The following is a 16,000-nucleotide window of genomic DNA, read 5'->3' on the forward strand; positions in this document are numbered from 1 at the left end:
GTATAATATTTTTCAATGCCATTACTTTACATGATTTACACAATATTTTGTGATGGACGCCTGATCTTGAGGTAGAGTGGTTTAAAACATAACATGAATCATCTCTCCGTATATCCTTAAGCTGTAGATTAAACTTCTAAATGTTATCTGTCAAAAAACATTTACATAATATCATAATAGAAGTATATTGCACATTTTGCATATTGCACATTTCTACTTGAAATATATACTGAAATTGAAAAACTACTCTGAATTTTTAACCCCTCCTTCACGGGATCTTGCATAGAAATTTGATATATATACAATCTTTATTGACACGACAAAAGTACAGCGACTTTCGTAAGGTCTACATGTATAACAACTACTTAGTAATACAGTACAACTAAACACATATATATGGATATCTATAGGTATGGATACATCAACATAAAGAGTCTAGCATGTCATTTACACTATTGGTTCTACGGTATAAACAATCGTGGATATATTTCCCTACTTGTACACAATGTGGATTATCGCCTCACAGAATGTACTTGAATTTATCTATCGAACAGAGAGTAGCAAAGTCTTTAGAGCAAGTGGAAAGTAATGTGAAAAGCTCTGTGCGTTTATCATCATATCGAGAGCAATCCATAACGAAGTGACGTTCGTCATCGATCTCATTTGGGCAGAATGGACAAAACACACACACAGCATCGTACATTTCAATTTTTAGATATTCTTATTTATACAAACTGATAAAGACACACACAAATGCAGGCCGTACATGAAAACATGCCATAAGATATGACGATTACTTACAATTAGTAAGAAAGTTTGTTTACTAAGTTACAGACCATTTTAATCCATCAACCTTAGGAATTATAATTCTAACATCATCTTCTGACATAATAACACATAAAGATGAGACCACTGTTCATGATACATATATATATATTTCATATACATAAAATACATAAGTGAGAACTCAGGAATGTCACAATATTCCATATATTGTTAATGATTTAAGATCAGTAGAAAGTTGTGTCGGGTTATGCTATGATGGTAGGATCATGTTAACATAAAGAAAACTCAGAAGAGCTGCTACTGAAATGCTGAGAAGTTGTAAGCTGCTGCTGATCCTTGTTGTGAAACTTGGACATGGTTCATCATATCTACTGCAACATGATGCGGCCTGTAAAATTCAAATAATAAATATATCATTCACTGACAGGACTTTAATATTTCGCATCAATATACAACTCTTACTCATACACATTGTCTCAAATTACTCATATTGAGTATACAGTATTATATCAACAAAATTGGAGAAAGAGAATATCATTTATCATGATCCTTTATTAAGAAACCTTTTGGCATGGTCCACTCTTCTAACCACATGGCTATAGTACAATTATCATGTAATTCCTTTTTGTGACAATCACTTCAAAATTAAGAAAAAGGAAGAATTATCAGTATTTTTTGTGAGAAGAAACCATGCTCATTTGTTTCAAATTAACAAAGCCTTCAGCACAGAATTTGAATATAAATGCTGTCACTCATGGTATGTTTTAGAAAACAACATCATGAATACCGCAAAGCATGACGCTATTATTATATTTCAGCCATACCATAGGTATGGTGAAATATATTGTATTCGTAATGTTTCTTTCTTTCTTTCTTTCTCCTGTCAAATCTTCAGAACACGGTATCTCCGTTGTTCCTCAACCGAATGACTTGAAATTTGGCACAAGGGTAGAGTGGGCCAATACCCTCGGGTGTTTTTTTCATTTTTTCCATATCTGTCTCTTAAATGATTTTATTAAGGTTTTTTGGTCATCTTAAGACCAAAACTGTATATTTGGGCCCCCTGTACCCTGGTATTATAACCGAATGAGCTGAAATTTGGCACAGATGTGCCTTGATAAGTCCCCCATATAGATTCAATATCAGTTTTGGTGTACAGTACAACAAAATGCTTATTTTTGCGATTTTTGACCAATTTTTGACCAAAAAAGGACACTTTTGGCCCCTGTACCCTGGTATTACAACCAAATGAGCTGAAATTTGACAGAGATGTGCCTTGATAATGCCCCCATATAAATTTAAGAACACTTTTGGTGTACAGTACAACAAAATGCTTTTTTTTGCGATTTTTTGACCAATTTTTGACCAAAAAAGGACACTTTTGGCTCCTGTACCTTGGTATTGCAACCGAATGAGCTGAAATTTGACACAGATGTGCCTTGATAATCCCTTCATATAAATTCAATAACACTTTTGGTGTACAGTGCAACAAAATGCTTATTTTTGCGATTTTTGGCCAATTTTTGACCAAAAAAGGACACTTTTGGCTCCTGTACCCTGGTATTACAATTAAATGACCTGAAATTTGGTATAGATAGGCATTAGATACTTGGTAACAAGATTCAAGTAAAATTTTTGACATAAACAACTTTAAAATGATTAATTTTGGCACTTTTCTGAGGGGAAATTTGTTTTCTTTTGGCCTCCTTACGTGACCTTCCGTGACCCCGCACAGAGCCACACCTGTGCGCGTCAGCCGGAGAGTTAATTGAATCAAAGACCTAGCCAATCAGCGAAGAGGAGGCCAAAGGCTAATTAATATTCATAAGCGGGGCCTCATGATCCCGTATATAGCAGTGTTCCCGCCAGGGGGAGCAAAGCCCGCCTAAGGCTCTCGCATTTTAGACTATTCAGAAGGCTTTATATTGTATCAGTTCTTAGGGGCATATCTATGATAATCGCAGCAGTCACTTAACTTCTCTTCAGGAGTTTAGCGTAACACTGTTTCAGGTCAAACCGTCAAAGGCAACTAAAAACAAACTTTAACGTTACTGAGTTCAACAGTACTTATAACTTGTTATCCGAAGTTGAAACGCTAGCAATGGTATTTTCGCTGCGCTGTTAGCTCCGTGCGACTGTTGTTGACGGTCTTATAACGGTATATTTTGCACCCCTGTACCCTGGTATGAGTAACATTTGGTATAGATAGGCATAATATAGTTGGTAAAATGATCCAAGTAAAATTTTTGGCATAAAGTACTGTAAAAGGCTTAATTACAGCACTTTTTTTTAGGGGAAATTGGTTTTCTTTCGTTCTCCATGCCGTGACCTTTCGGACGTTCACCCCACAGAGCCGACATCTGCACCTGCGTCTAGCCGGCAGGAAGAGTTAATTCAATTAATGGTTCAGCCAATCAGCGAAGAGGAAAGCGAAGGCTAATTAATATTCATAAGCGGGACCACACAATACGTTAACTTGAACACTCAGGCCGTACAGACTTCTCGCCAGGATTTTTTTCAAAGCGTCGGACAGGGGTCCGGGGGCCGCCGAATGTCCCTGGCGGGGTCCAGGGGCAGGGCCACTGTGGGGGGGACCCAGGTGGGCGAAGCCCCCCCCGGAAGCTCTTGCATTTTAGGCTATTGAGAAGGCTTCTTTTATCAGTTTTTTTAGGGCCATATCTACGATAATCGTAGCAGTCACTTACTTCTCTTCAGCAGTTTGACTTTAAAATATTTCGGGTCAAAGCTTCAAAGACAACTAAAACCTCATAAACAACAAACTTTACTTAGCTCAACAGTATACAAAAATATTGTACGGGTTGCCATCCTTAGTTGAAGCGCTTATTTATAGCGCTAGTATCTTCGCTGCGCCGTTAGCCGCCGTGCGACTTTTGTTGACGGTCTGATATCCCTACGTCGCCGCCTCGCTGATATTCCCACGGACATGTTTCAAAAAAAATACCCAGCAAAAAACGCTGTTCTGCGTCAAATTCTATTCTATAAAACTCAGTGTTACAGTCTAAATATTTTGTAGAAGCACCGCTGTAGGAAAGAAGGTCCAAGCAATGTAAAACATCACGTAGCATGAAGTTCGCTGTCAACTGGCACACAGCACATGACTGTTTGAAACTCTAAGTCTAATCAACAGCCGTGTTTGATTGATAGCCGGCGGTCCTATGATGAAGTCGGCGAAAGGTGCGTTAGTCAGAAAATCTGCGTTTAGTTTTGATACGTAATTATAAGTTAGACAGTGGCGAGAATGATTATTTTCTCATCAATATTTCTCTTCAGAATTATTTGAACTTAATTGTACATCTAAACAATTGGCTTACCTGTGCAATGTTTATATGATTAATGATCAGTGTACTGAAATCATGTGTAACGTATGGCTCCTAGTCAATAGATCAGCATTTTCTCTATAGTGACCACCTGTCTATAGTGGCCACATTTCCTAGTGCTGTTGTTGTTTGGCATAAACTTTGAACATTTAAATTGGAAGTAACTTTAAACTGCCAGAGTTTCAGCCCAATAAAACACTCTCAGCGCCAGGGTATGAACAGACTGACCAGACAGACGAAAATAAATCCTCGAACAAGGTTCAATCGTATCTTCCGGGTCTGGCAGGAAGTTGTTAAACTAAAATAAGAATAGGCTCGATGGTTGATTGCATACAAAGTAAAACAGTTTAACAGTTTTACAGCTTGAAGAAAACAAACGCTCCTACAGTACCTGCACCTGCTTGATAATTATTAAATCGTATGCCCTACTTGAATAAAAAAAGTTCATTGCAATAATAAATGTACCCACATCACAAGGAGCTTATACTTTTTTAAACTTACACCTAGTTATCGTACTGAAAATTGTTAATGACATTACATGAAGTCATTCAACAATTTTCAGTCATGATGAAAATTTTCTGAATGGAAGGTGTGATTATTGTCATTTTCTGAAAAATAGAAGCAAGCTCTGTTTTTACCTGGAGTCAATTCACAATACCAGTCCACTTTGGGGGATAATGTACTGTTAAGAGGATGTTCCATTTTTGCGCAGGGGTGATTTGGAACAGTCCAATGTTGCGTGGGAAGGGGTATGGCTGAAATATGCTGTATTTGCTCTTAAGCAAATGTCGGCCTTTCTAGTTAGTAGATTATTTTGAGCAACTAAATGCCATAACTGATTTGCATGGTTGGAATAAAACAGATACTTAAGTAGGAAATATACATTTTGTAATTGTATACTCACCACATAGTCCACTTTTTCTGTGCTGTGGTTCCTACAGTTACTGTACTGTTGATACTGGTTATCACATTGTTCAGCTACAGGGAGGGTGCACTCCTATCAACAACACAAACAAAAGAAAGGGGGCATGAATACGGTGGGGAATTTTGAAATTATTAAAAAAAACAATATCAAAACAGACTAGAATAAGCAGTTACAAATACGAGAATGGAATAAGCCAGTGCATGTTTTAACTGCACAAGCACAGAAAGATGCATCCTAGGCAATGTGTCAAATAGGAATTGAAAGGCCCGAACATGTGAAGAGCTCTTGTCCTCGTCACTACTAGTAGATGTCTAGATGCTGTTGTTTTTTACATCCCATGGCAGGAGCCTTTCACTTTGACACAATACCCACACTACACCTCACTGTGCATTAGCAGCTTGAAACCTAAACTGGTTTATTGCAGGCATCAAAAAAGTATCTGTGAAACAAGGAACGTGTAAAACCACAAGGCAAATTTCAAAGTTTCCTCACCTGAGCTAAGGAAGGGTCACACCATTTGGCTGAGTTGTTCTCATATCTGAAAAGATAAAATGAAACCAATTAGCTACATGATGGAGGTCAGTGAACCCCACCAGAATAACTCAGGTTTTGTTTGTCTGTGTGTTTGCACCTATAGCTCAAGATCCTATCGGTGAATTTACTTCAATTTTAGTATTTTGGTATTCATACATTCCCAATGATGCATGAAAATTTAGGCACCATAGCAGCATTTTCAGGTTTAGGGGAATTTTACATTTAACAACCGCCTTCTTGAAGGTAGTGTAGTGTAATGGTCATAAACATCAGTCTAATACACACTGTTATACAAGGGAGGGCAATTTAAGCAGAGAAATAGCTTTCTATATTGCCTTGGTTACTGCCTTCCATTTTAATATAGAACAGCATTGACACAACTGGAATCGAGTTTTAAGAATGAAGACATTTTTTGTACCTAGCTGGTAATGAGGACACTTTTGCACACACCACAAACACAATGCATTGCTTCAAGAAGATTTGTGTAATACAGACTCTTTTGATGGACTTGTGTTCAAGCATCTTAAATCACAAGTCCCTTAGATGTCACCAGATCTCTTTGTGCATCAGAAGATCTTCCACTCATGATGCATAATCAAATACATTTTGTAACTCCATGCAAACATTGGACTTATGAATGACTTATCATTGACCATAGTCCTCTTTTCACCAACAGCAAGTGCAATGGTCTAAAAATGGACTTACTCAGGGAGTACCGAAGATGGACTTACTACCAGAATTGGCGTAAAGGTTTTCTCTGGATAATAGTCCACCAAAACCGGTACCTGTTCTCAAACATGGCAAAATGGGATGGGCTTACTCAGGGAGTAACTCCCCCTCTGACACAAGTACTAGTAAGTCCCCCTTCAGTAAGTCCATATTCATCCTCTTTTAGGTCCAAGGTTTACATTGACCCTTCCTGACCTGATAGTTCCTTGTTCGTACACCTTCTGTCTGAGCTGCTCCAGTTCACACTCACTGCTCTCTCTGATGTCTGCACAGGAACTGGAACGACTCCGCAGTGTGTCCAACAAGTCCTGTTTATCTGTAGTTATCTAGGGAAAAAAATGTCCATAGAAAATATTGTTGCTGCTACAGTATCTACTAGTAATATGTATCCCAGATAAATCAGATATGGCTACGCTCATGGAACAGCAATTATAATAGTAGAGTGACCCCGACATGGGCCCTATGAGACAGGATGCAGCTAAAGGTTTATTTTTTGGCAAAGCTGGCCCCATGGCGTTTCTAGCTCAAATTTTAAACCAACCTGTCACCCGGAAACAAATAGATACTGTGACTAAATTGTTACAACAATGAGAGGTAACAATACCTCCACCTAAAGTGTGCATTTATCATTTTGGAGATTGCTAATTCTTCTTCTTATGAATTATAAGATTAATTGTTTCTATTGTTGGCTGTCTTTCCACTTCAGTCTGAAGCTTATTGGGAAGGTTGACCTTCTCTGCAAGAATACAATTGTATTATGCTATTATTTTAGTTGGGTGCAGTAACTGTTTAAACAATCACATTTGAATCCATATTCATTTTTTTAGATAGACCTAACTGTACAGATTGTAAAGACTAGCGAAGACTTTAAAGCTCAACGTACCTTCTCTGTGGCAGAGATTGCCACATCTATCCCTACTACACCCAGGAGTGTCTGTGGTACTGTGGTGGTGTTATACACAGCTTTGGCTCCTGTGATCACCTCACCTGAAACACATGTTTAGCAGAGTTACCTGATGTTACAGATAGCCAATTTGAGGCCATAGTTAAGACATAGCCAAGTATTGTATTAAGTCCATGTCAAGTTCCCTGCCAACGTATTGAGAGATGAAGTCAAACCCTCTTCTTCCGCAACCTTTTACCTTTTTTCCCCACTTAGATGGAGTGAGGGAAGCTGTGTAAAGTACTTTCAATTGGTTTTGCTATTAAATGTTCTTTTATTCATGGTTATACTTGTGACTTACTTTCTAAACAACTGAAATAGCCTTATGAAGGTTGTATTCAGCCAGAATATAATATTTGGTACTTTCTTGCAGTATCACTGTTCACTGTTTGCTGTATTTGCAGCTATCATGGTGTGATATTTGCATGTCACCCAATCTTATCCAAAACATACAACATTTCTCTAAATCTCTGAAAAGATAGTATTGAATGTCGATAACTGTAATACAGCAAGCCTTTTTCTAACCTCCTTGAATGCAGTGAATAACTAGAATGATATCATAAAAATAAACCGATGTGTCCACATTCAGTACAAATAGGGGCAACAACAATTAAGTAAATCATGCAACGCACTGAAGTTGTTTGGCTTTCAATTCTCTATTCTCTATTCACTTGGCAAGAGGTAAGAAAGATTCGTATACCACAAAGGATCATTTCATTCCACAGATGTGTAACTGTAAACCATGGACTGTCCTTAACCATTGACAGAAGTAAAAGCATTTAGTAAACATTAGGGGTGGGTACCGGTACAGAAAATTCAGGTCCAGGTCCAGTTCAGGTCCAGAGGATCAGGTCCAGGTCCGGACCTGAACCTGATGCAGTATGACTCATACCAATGGTCCATTTCACTACAAAGAAATTTGTTTAGTGGAGACTTACACTGGCATTTTAAAAATCCTACAACGCCAACTGCACCTGTACGATTGGCTGTAAAACTTGGTAGCAATTACTATAAACTCTAGTCTACTTTTACTCTTGTTATTTTCTTCCACCTGCAAGTGCCAAAACGTGTGAATGCCTGATAAAACAATCTGTTAACTTTCTAATCGGTCCAACATCCCGTCCACCTAATTTTTTCAGGTCCATTGGAAAAACCAGTTTTGTACCGGTACGCTGTACCGATACCCAGCCCTAGTAAACATGTTTTACCTGCACCGAAGGCATCCATGTATGGTTCTGTCCAGATGACCTGTCCCTGTCCCTCCCTCAGTGTGCCATAGTAGTCAAAGTACTGACTGAGCTGTTCAGCCAGGGAGGCTGTACCAACCATTTCTACCTCAGACCATACACCCCCTTCACTGAAACATAGTATATCACATTTACTCATAGCATACAGAGTCATGCAGATAGACTGTTAAGCCAGACAAGATTATCAACCATTTACCAGTACCAACCATCTTTACTTCACACTGAAACTCATGTTTGTTCCTGAATCAGTAGCTTTTTACTAAACCGCGTAGCACAGTGGTAGTGTATTCGGCCCGTGACCGAGAGGTCGCCGGTTCGAATCCGCCTGCCGTGTTGCCTGTCTTGTGCCCTTGGGAAAGGCACTTTACACGACTTTCCTCACTTACTTTTAGTGAAAAATGAGTCGTCCCTCGGATAGGACGTTTAATGGAGGTCCCGTGTATGAGGAGAGCCATACCCCATGCACGTTAAAGAACCCCCACACGTGCGATGGTGCAGTGTGCGTTGGTGCAAATCCTTCTGTCGGGAGTTGGTGATTCACTTCAAATCACCCGGATGGAGGCCTGGCAAACCTCTGTCTCGTATCAGCCACATGGTGAATAACATCATTCACCCGGACGGGAGACCTTTTCGCATCCCCGTCTTGTAATTAGCCATACGAAAGGATATGTCACCCCGTAAGGGGCGGTATACTGTAAATGCATTTAAGTTCGCGGGGATTTAATTTCACGGTAGCGGGAAAATGGACTTTTCGCGGTGGTTTTAATTTCGCGGTAGCACCATGCACTGCAGTCTCTTACTGTTATGGAAAAATGTTCGCGGTGGTTTTAAATTCGCGGTGAAGCGACCGCCGCGAAAACCGCGAACATTAATCCACCGCAAACATTTCTGCATTTACAGTAACCCCGTCGTGTGTAAACATGTGCGAACATGTTTGATCACGTCGACCGATGATGATGATGATTTACTAAACCTTCCTCTAACTGATAAAGCAATTTGTCATGAACTTTTTATTGGTAATGGGATACAACATAAGGGAAAAGATTTAAATCCATTTCAAAATGGTTTGGAAACATGTTTTGTTCTCATTTTGTACTCATGTGTTTCTTCTGAAAATGCGGATTAGTAACGTTAGTTCACCTTATCCGCAGGGTAATCTATATCCGTTGTGTTGCTAAACAGAGTATTAAGGGATATCAAGACGATGGATGGTAGTTTTAAAATGCAATTTTTTCAAAATATTGCAGTTTGAAACCACAATCTGTCGGCTTAATGTCCCTAAATACATTGTTCTTAAAAAAAACGGATAAAGGCTACCCTACGAATAAAGATGAACTATAGCGTTAAGTACTTGGTCAATATTGGAAAAAAGAAATGTAATTTACTCCCAAAGCGAGACCAAGCTAATCATAACAATGCTACATTTCATTATGATATTGATAAATTCAACTATTTTCAAGGGAAAAGATTAGTGGAGGTAGAATTAATTGTATAAAGGGTAATTGAAAGTAGAAGACCATAAACAAGAAATTGAAATTTATTATTTCTAGTCATAGTCAGTAAGATTAAACATACTTGCAGGCTATTTTCTTGGTGATGGTAGTGTCTGCCAGCTCTCCTACTGAATATGTAAATATTGAGGCAAACTTGGAGCCATCCTCCCTGGAAAAGAAAAGAAAAAATTATAAGCTTAGACCACTTAGAATGAAAATTGCATAATACCCAAACTCACAAAATAGACCATGCTGCAATGCCACCTTGCATTAGTAAGCAGTACTGCAGCTGCATAACGAAGGGATTGACATACATGTATGTATATATATTGTAAAAGCTAACACACCTTTGGTTTAAGGAACTGATGATCTGAGTGAGTTGTTCAGGCTCCCTCTCTCCTCTGGTTGGTTCTCCGTCTGTCATGAACAGCACCATCTTGTTACATCCTGCTGTCCTGGAGACGACCTCTGACCTCCGCAGGATGTCAAAGGCTGTCCTGAAAGCTGCCTCAAAATTGGTGTGTCCATTGGGCTCCACCCTCCTTACTTCTTGCTGCCAAAATAGTAAAAATACACATTTTCATTAGCTTAATATCATTCAACAGAAACAAAAGTAACGAATATTGAATAAATGAATGCGAGACAGTGAACATGGTTTAAAACTAAATTATTCAATCATTGTTGCTACAAATGTTTTGGTTTAGTAGTGACAGCATGTCCTCATTTCTGAATCAAGACATTCTTACTTCTATTAGTCTAAGTGTAAAGTAAATAATGATGAAGATGAGTCTATGAGTCATAGGATGTTACTAAAACCAAAAGCATGATGAACTAAGTTCACACTAATTAGATTTCTTGGTTCTTGGATTTGCTACCTAATGTTTCTGATTTTCTGATAACAAAATCATAAGGACCACAGGTTAAATATATCATTGATACTGAAAAAAAAAATTCTCAAGGGCTCAGTATTTGAAGAAAGTCATTGTCACTTTATCCTTTACTAATGCATCAAAATCTATGATAAGAATCTAATAATTACTACTATGTTAACTTTTTTGTTCCTTCAAGTGTGTTTATAGGCATTTTTTTCCTAATTGCTTCACACACTGACAGTATAAATGCTTATTATTAAAAAAGGAAGAAATATAATGGAGAAGTCTTCAAGCTAATTTTTTTAAATAAAATGACAGCTGGAAACTTGAAATGCAATTTAGTTAAAGTGCTTACAGTAAGAGCCTGGATGTTGTCTCGAGTAGCCCGGATCAAAGTGTTCTTGTTCTGGATGGTCAGCTGCTGGGCAAGTGTTGCAAAAGACACAACTGCAACATAGTCTATGGGGAACAAATAAAAAATGACTTCACTTTCAAGTAACATATAGCAATAAACATGAATGAATGTGTTTTTAGAAAAAAAATTTTCCACCTAGAATTATTAAAAAAACTTAAACAGGTTATAACTGAAACTGAGTACAGCAGGGGCATCCTCTATAGGAAATTTAAGACAGGGTTACTGAGGTTTCACAGGTCGTTCAATGCAATATGCCTACCTACCTACCCAGTCCCTAATAATAGGTCATTGGGGGGACAATATAACCAGTTGTAACTGCTAAATACAGATACAGAAGCTTTCGTGTTGTGTAAAACGGCTGTTCAGCATTATGAATATAAGGAAATCAGTATCTTATAAATACATGTAGGTGATAATATTTTGAAAGAAAGAAAACCATTTATCTAGCCAACACGAGTTTAATAAATATTTACACCTTTGGTTGTCTGACAAACATGATTATTGATGCAAACATGAATGAACAATAAGTTTGTCATAAAAGGTGATTTACTTCCTAGTTGCAACAGTTTTAAAAGTTGAAAAAAAAAAAACTAAAATGCTTACAGTGAAGAAAGAAAATAAGAACCGACCTAAGTGTGTGAGAGTCCACAACACAGAAGTGACAGCCTCCTTAGTTAACCCCATGAGTGTTAAGGGGCTGGTACTGGGGCGGAAGTCCATGGAGTCGCTGCTGTCAATCACAATCACCACGTCCTTAGGTCCCGTGGTCGCTGACACGTACCACGCCCTCAAACGGGGGTCGTAGTCATGACAACGCTCCTGTGCCACACCTGGAAACATTCTTGGGAAAAAATTAGTCATGGTTATTGGTTGCTAATGTTTGTCATGGTTATTAGTTGCTATTGTTTTTTCTTTCATGTTCCTCTCCATCTCTATGTCTACCTTGTCCCCCCAACAACTAGGAGGTGAAGAGGCTAGGTAGGTAGGTTCCTTTATATGTGGCGGAGACTACAATTCTAGTACTTTTAGGTCTTGATTTAGTCAAAGCGGTAGGGCTGATATCAATTAAGATTCTACCATTGGTCAATATTGATCAAAGGAGGCCACAAATACATAGTTGTAGGTGCTATGAATTAAGAAATAATTATGCTGTTAAACAATAAATACAAATTTATTCTATATCTAAACTCACCTATACATGCCACTCTGAGAAGCAAAGAACTGCCATTTAACTCCTGATTCCTCTTTGTCCATAGACATCCAGTTTTCCCTGAATGAGTTGTCTAGTCCTATTAGAAAATAAAAGATATCAAACAAAAGTCAGTGTGACGTGTATTTCCTGCAACCACAATATTTGGCATATAGTTGGGATTTGAGCCTAGAAACTTTTATACTGTAAAAGTTTCATCAACTTCATGATTATAAGAACACTATTGTTGTAAATATGTCTTTGTTTTTGTTCACGAATATCTTTAAGAAATTATTCATGATAAGACAATACTAATAAGAATTAAATTATAACTCTAAGAAACTTTTATACTGTAATAAGTCATCAACTTCATGATTATAAGAACACTATTGTTGTAAATATGTCTTTGTTTTTGTTCACGAATATCTTTAAGAAATTATTCATGATAAGACAATACTAATAAGAATCAAATTATAACTCTAAGAATATGGTATCAACCATAACCTTGTGACAGACAGATGTCCATATTTAATGCATCTGTGCAGGTGGCTTCTCTGCTGGGGGTCCGGACGTAGGATCGAGACATGCTCAACTTCCTGAAAAGCAGAAACAAAAGTTCAGACCTCAGTGAGCATTACATGTATTAATATGATGACCAGTATAGTATACATTTTGTTGTTTGGATTGAAGAAAAGTTTAAAGCAATCAATGATTGTATATTGACAATGTGCATCTTATCAATATCACACCCTGGATGTCTAACTTTAATCTGCATATATGCAAGTCTTCTACGAAACGTTATTATTCACAACCCTAAGCGTTTAAAACAATGAATTAATGACCTAACAGCTTGTGCCTCAGCAAGACTCTGAATGTTAAAACAAATAAGTTGAAGGCTATACTGTCTAGTACTAACCTGTTACTACATGTGGTACAGCCAGCATCAGTGGATATGGAGACCCCGTAGTCCTGAGAACAAACTGATTCTTCCTCCAACACAGGGGAGGAACAGGCATAGATGTTCCTGTTGAAAAATATATTTTCACATGAGTATGAGTATGAAAATCAACAATACAGTACCTTTGCAACTAAACTCAGTGTATTTAATATTAAAAGTCGTATTACTGAGTGCATGATACAAAATCATGATTTCTGCAAAAAAAGTGCGGCGGAAATTTGTGATTACAGTAACCGTATTAAGTAACATAAAGACATTGGTGTTATGATAGTCAAGTCAAGTCAAGTTTATTGCACAACGATTGTAACAGGTACAATGTATGGCAAATTACGTATAACTAACAACTACAAACTACTTACATCAGTATACTAGTCTACCATGATAGAAAATATGGCGGCATATTGTATTTCACATTGTTAAAGCACTACTTCTCTTTTGCATAGCATTATATATATATTGGCCTTACTAGTAGGTGGACAGATATGGATTCGGGACATGATAGAAGTACATCGAATATTTCTCTGCTTGTTTTAGGTAATGTTGTTCCGTTGTTATACATGGTCAATAACTTTTTCCTTTCTTCATCATAATAAGGGCATATCATCAGGAAATGATATTCATCTTCAATACACCTTTCTCACGCGGCGGCCATGATAGATCGAAGAAGAGGTCAATGAGGCAAACAGACAAAACTTATTTCTAAAATCAGATCCCATTTAGTTTTCCCCCAAATTTTCATGATATAAGATAGAATAATAAATATTATAAGAAGTGTTATGCACCGAAAGATGTAGCAATTTAGAGTAGTGTAGACTGACCCCATAGTCCCTTAAGAGATGCAAAATAAAAACATAATAATGCAAATTTTTAACGAATTTGCAGCCATTCACTTATTGGTCGATTTCCTAATTGGCAGGCTACCATTGGTCGAACAGCTAATTATGATGGACAGCCTTTTGTTTGCCACATTGAACTCGTTTTAGATCTATCATGGCCGCCGCGTGAGAAAGGTGTATACTGTCTTTGCAGATGGGACACATTCTCTTTTCAGCTCGTATATTTTTGTGACATGGAAACGCACTGTTTACACCGCCCCCCTCCCCACCTAACGTTACCTGTCGAAGTTACACTGTGTTCCACACTTCCGCTGATACCCCACCAACACGTCCTGCTCCAATGTACGGAGAAGTTCCTCCTTCTCCCCGAGAAACCTGCTGAGTTCTTCATCAATGGTACCTTCTACAGTAATACTCACAACCATGGCGAACACAACAAAAACATAGCTTCCTCTGGCAGCCATGTTTTAGGTCACTTGGGGTCACAGGCCTACAGGTCATATGAAGATGACGTAATTTCCAAAATAGACTCAGATCGCTATTGAAATATTTTTGGAACCATTAAGCTGTCAATTCTGACCCAAAATTAATATTAGCAACATCATAAGCCTTATGCTTCTTTGACAATAAGATTTCGATAACCTATATTTATCACTTTAAAGGTAAATGGGTTCGCTTAAAAGGCTGGGCTGTCTACCAGACCAGGCTATCTGGCCTGTCTACCTGGCCTGGCTATAACGTCAGGCTACTCAGAGCCCCCCATTCATAGCCCCATCATATGGCACTCAGCCAAAATAGCTGATTGACAGGCATAGTACTAGAGTAATTGCTAATCCCCAACCCAGCCAGTGACCTGAGGTTGGCCTGTATTGTATTGTAGAAATGTTCGCAGAAGGCAGCAGAAAACTGCGCGTGACTCCAAAAAGACACGTTATTCGAATCCACATCTAGCTGACGAAAAAACTACAATAAGACTGTTGAAGAAGAAGAAGTCAATTTTGGAAGACCAACAGTCCCAAGAAAGGGGGAAGCACACGAGTATGATTGTCTTGCCAAGCTTGTCGCGGTCTGAAAGAAGTGGTGAGATTTTTTATACTTATATTTCTTGAAATTCTTTTTTTTTTGGTTTGGTTTCTTGTTTGTATCTCATAACGATTGAACCTACTTAATTCTGCAATATCTCTTGCTATTATAGTACTATAAGTGTACCAGACTTCACTTTACAAAGGGTCCAACATAATTCTATAAGCAACTCGAAAGTATAAAACACCAATATTTTTATGGATAAAAGAACACAGTTTTTACTTCATGTGTCAGTGGGTCTGTTCATGTTTATTTTACAATTTTATTTAATACCCACAGGTACCTGCAGGTCAGCTGCATATGACAAGATCATGGCTCGTTTGGAGTTGCTGGGAGAAGAGGGTTTGTATGCACAGGGAAGATCTGTGTCTAAAGAATCTTTCTTCTGCGTGCATGTACTTGCGCGTATGTGTCTGTGTGTGTACGTGCGTGTTTGTACATGTCTGCGTGTGCAAGTACGTTTTTATTTGCACGCGTGCGCGTGTGTAATAGTAGGTGCGTGCATATTTCTTTGTGTTTATCCCAGGAAGATATGTTTGAACCAGATAAAAGATAAAGAGTGTTGAAAATAACTATATTGAATTATCTCTATTTCAGTCTTTACAATTTTAATCGTTATCATGAGTTGTCAGACAGGATGCCATCAGTACAG

At 38.0% G+C, this 16,000-nt stretch overlaps 2 protein-coding genes across 2 annotated transcripts in view; one reads left to right on the plus strand and one right to left on the minus strand.

Moving 5' to 3' along the window:
• Positions 1-593: 593 nt before the first annotated feature.
• On the minus strand, positions 594-14,761 carry LOC118428210 (voltage-dependent calcium channel subunit alpha-2/delta-2-like). The gene is made up of 14 exons (XM_035838216.1): positions 14,545-14,761; positions 13,388-13,495; positions 12,976-13,067; positions 12,475-12,571; positions 11,912-12,123; positions 11,223-11,326; positions 10,343-10,548; positions 10,078-10,164; positions 8,464-8,612; positions 7,196-7,299; positions 6,508-6,638; positions 5,542-5,587; positions 5,029-5,121; positions 594-1,174 (listed from the first exon to the last, which is right to left on the minus strand). The coding sequence occupies exons 1-14, from the start codon at positions 14,727-14,729 to the stop codon at positions 1,037-1,039; spliced, it is 1,752 nt and encodes a 583-aa protein (XP_035694109.1). The 5' UTR covers positions 14,730-14,761; the 3' UTR covers positions 594-1,036.
• Positions 14,762-15,152: 391 nt separating this feature from the next.
• Positions 15,153-16,000, plus strand: part of LOC118427531 — a 4,278-nt gene continuing 3,430 nt past the window's right edge. Inside the window, exons 1-2 of the mRNA XM_035837368.1 lie at positions 15,153-15,345; positions 15,628-15,690. Coding sequence (XP_035693261.1) covers positions 15,306-15,345; positions 15,628-15,690 — 103 coding nt within the window. The 5' untranslated portion in view covers positions 15,153-15,305. The remainder of the gene's footprint in view (positions 15,346-15,627; positions 15,691-16,000) is intronic.

This window comes from Branchiostoma floridae, chromosome 12, assembly GCF_000003815.2.
Source record: "Branchiostoma floridae strain S238N-H82 chromosome 12, Bfl_VNyyK, whole genome shotgun sequence".
NCBI lineage: Eukaryota > Metazoa > Chordata > Leptocardii > Amphioxiformes > Branchiostomatidae > Branchiostoma > Branchiostoma floridae.

What these genes read in the sequence shown, in the direction of transcription:
- LOC118428210 (XM_035838216.1), bottom strand. Translation starts at nt 14,729, where the DNA reads ATGGCTGCCAGAGGAAGCTATGTTTTTGTTGTGTTCGCCATGGTTGTG. An exon ending in GTGGACTCTCACACACTTAG is followed by an intron (nt 11,327 to 11,911) that starts GTCGGTTCTTAT and finishes TGTTCCCCATAG; the next exon opens with ACTATGTTGCAGTTGTGTCT. An exon ending in GTGACCCTTCCTTAGCTCAG is followed by an intron (nt 5,122 to 5,541) that starts GTGAGGAAACTT and finishes TGTTGTTGATAG; the next exon opens with GAGTGCACCCTCCCTGTAGC.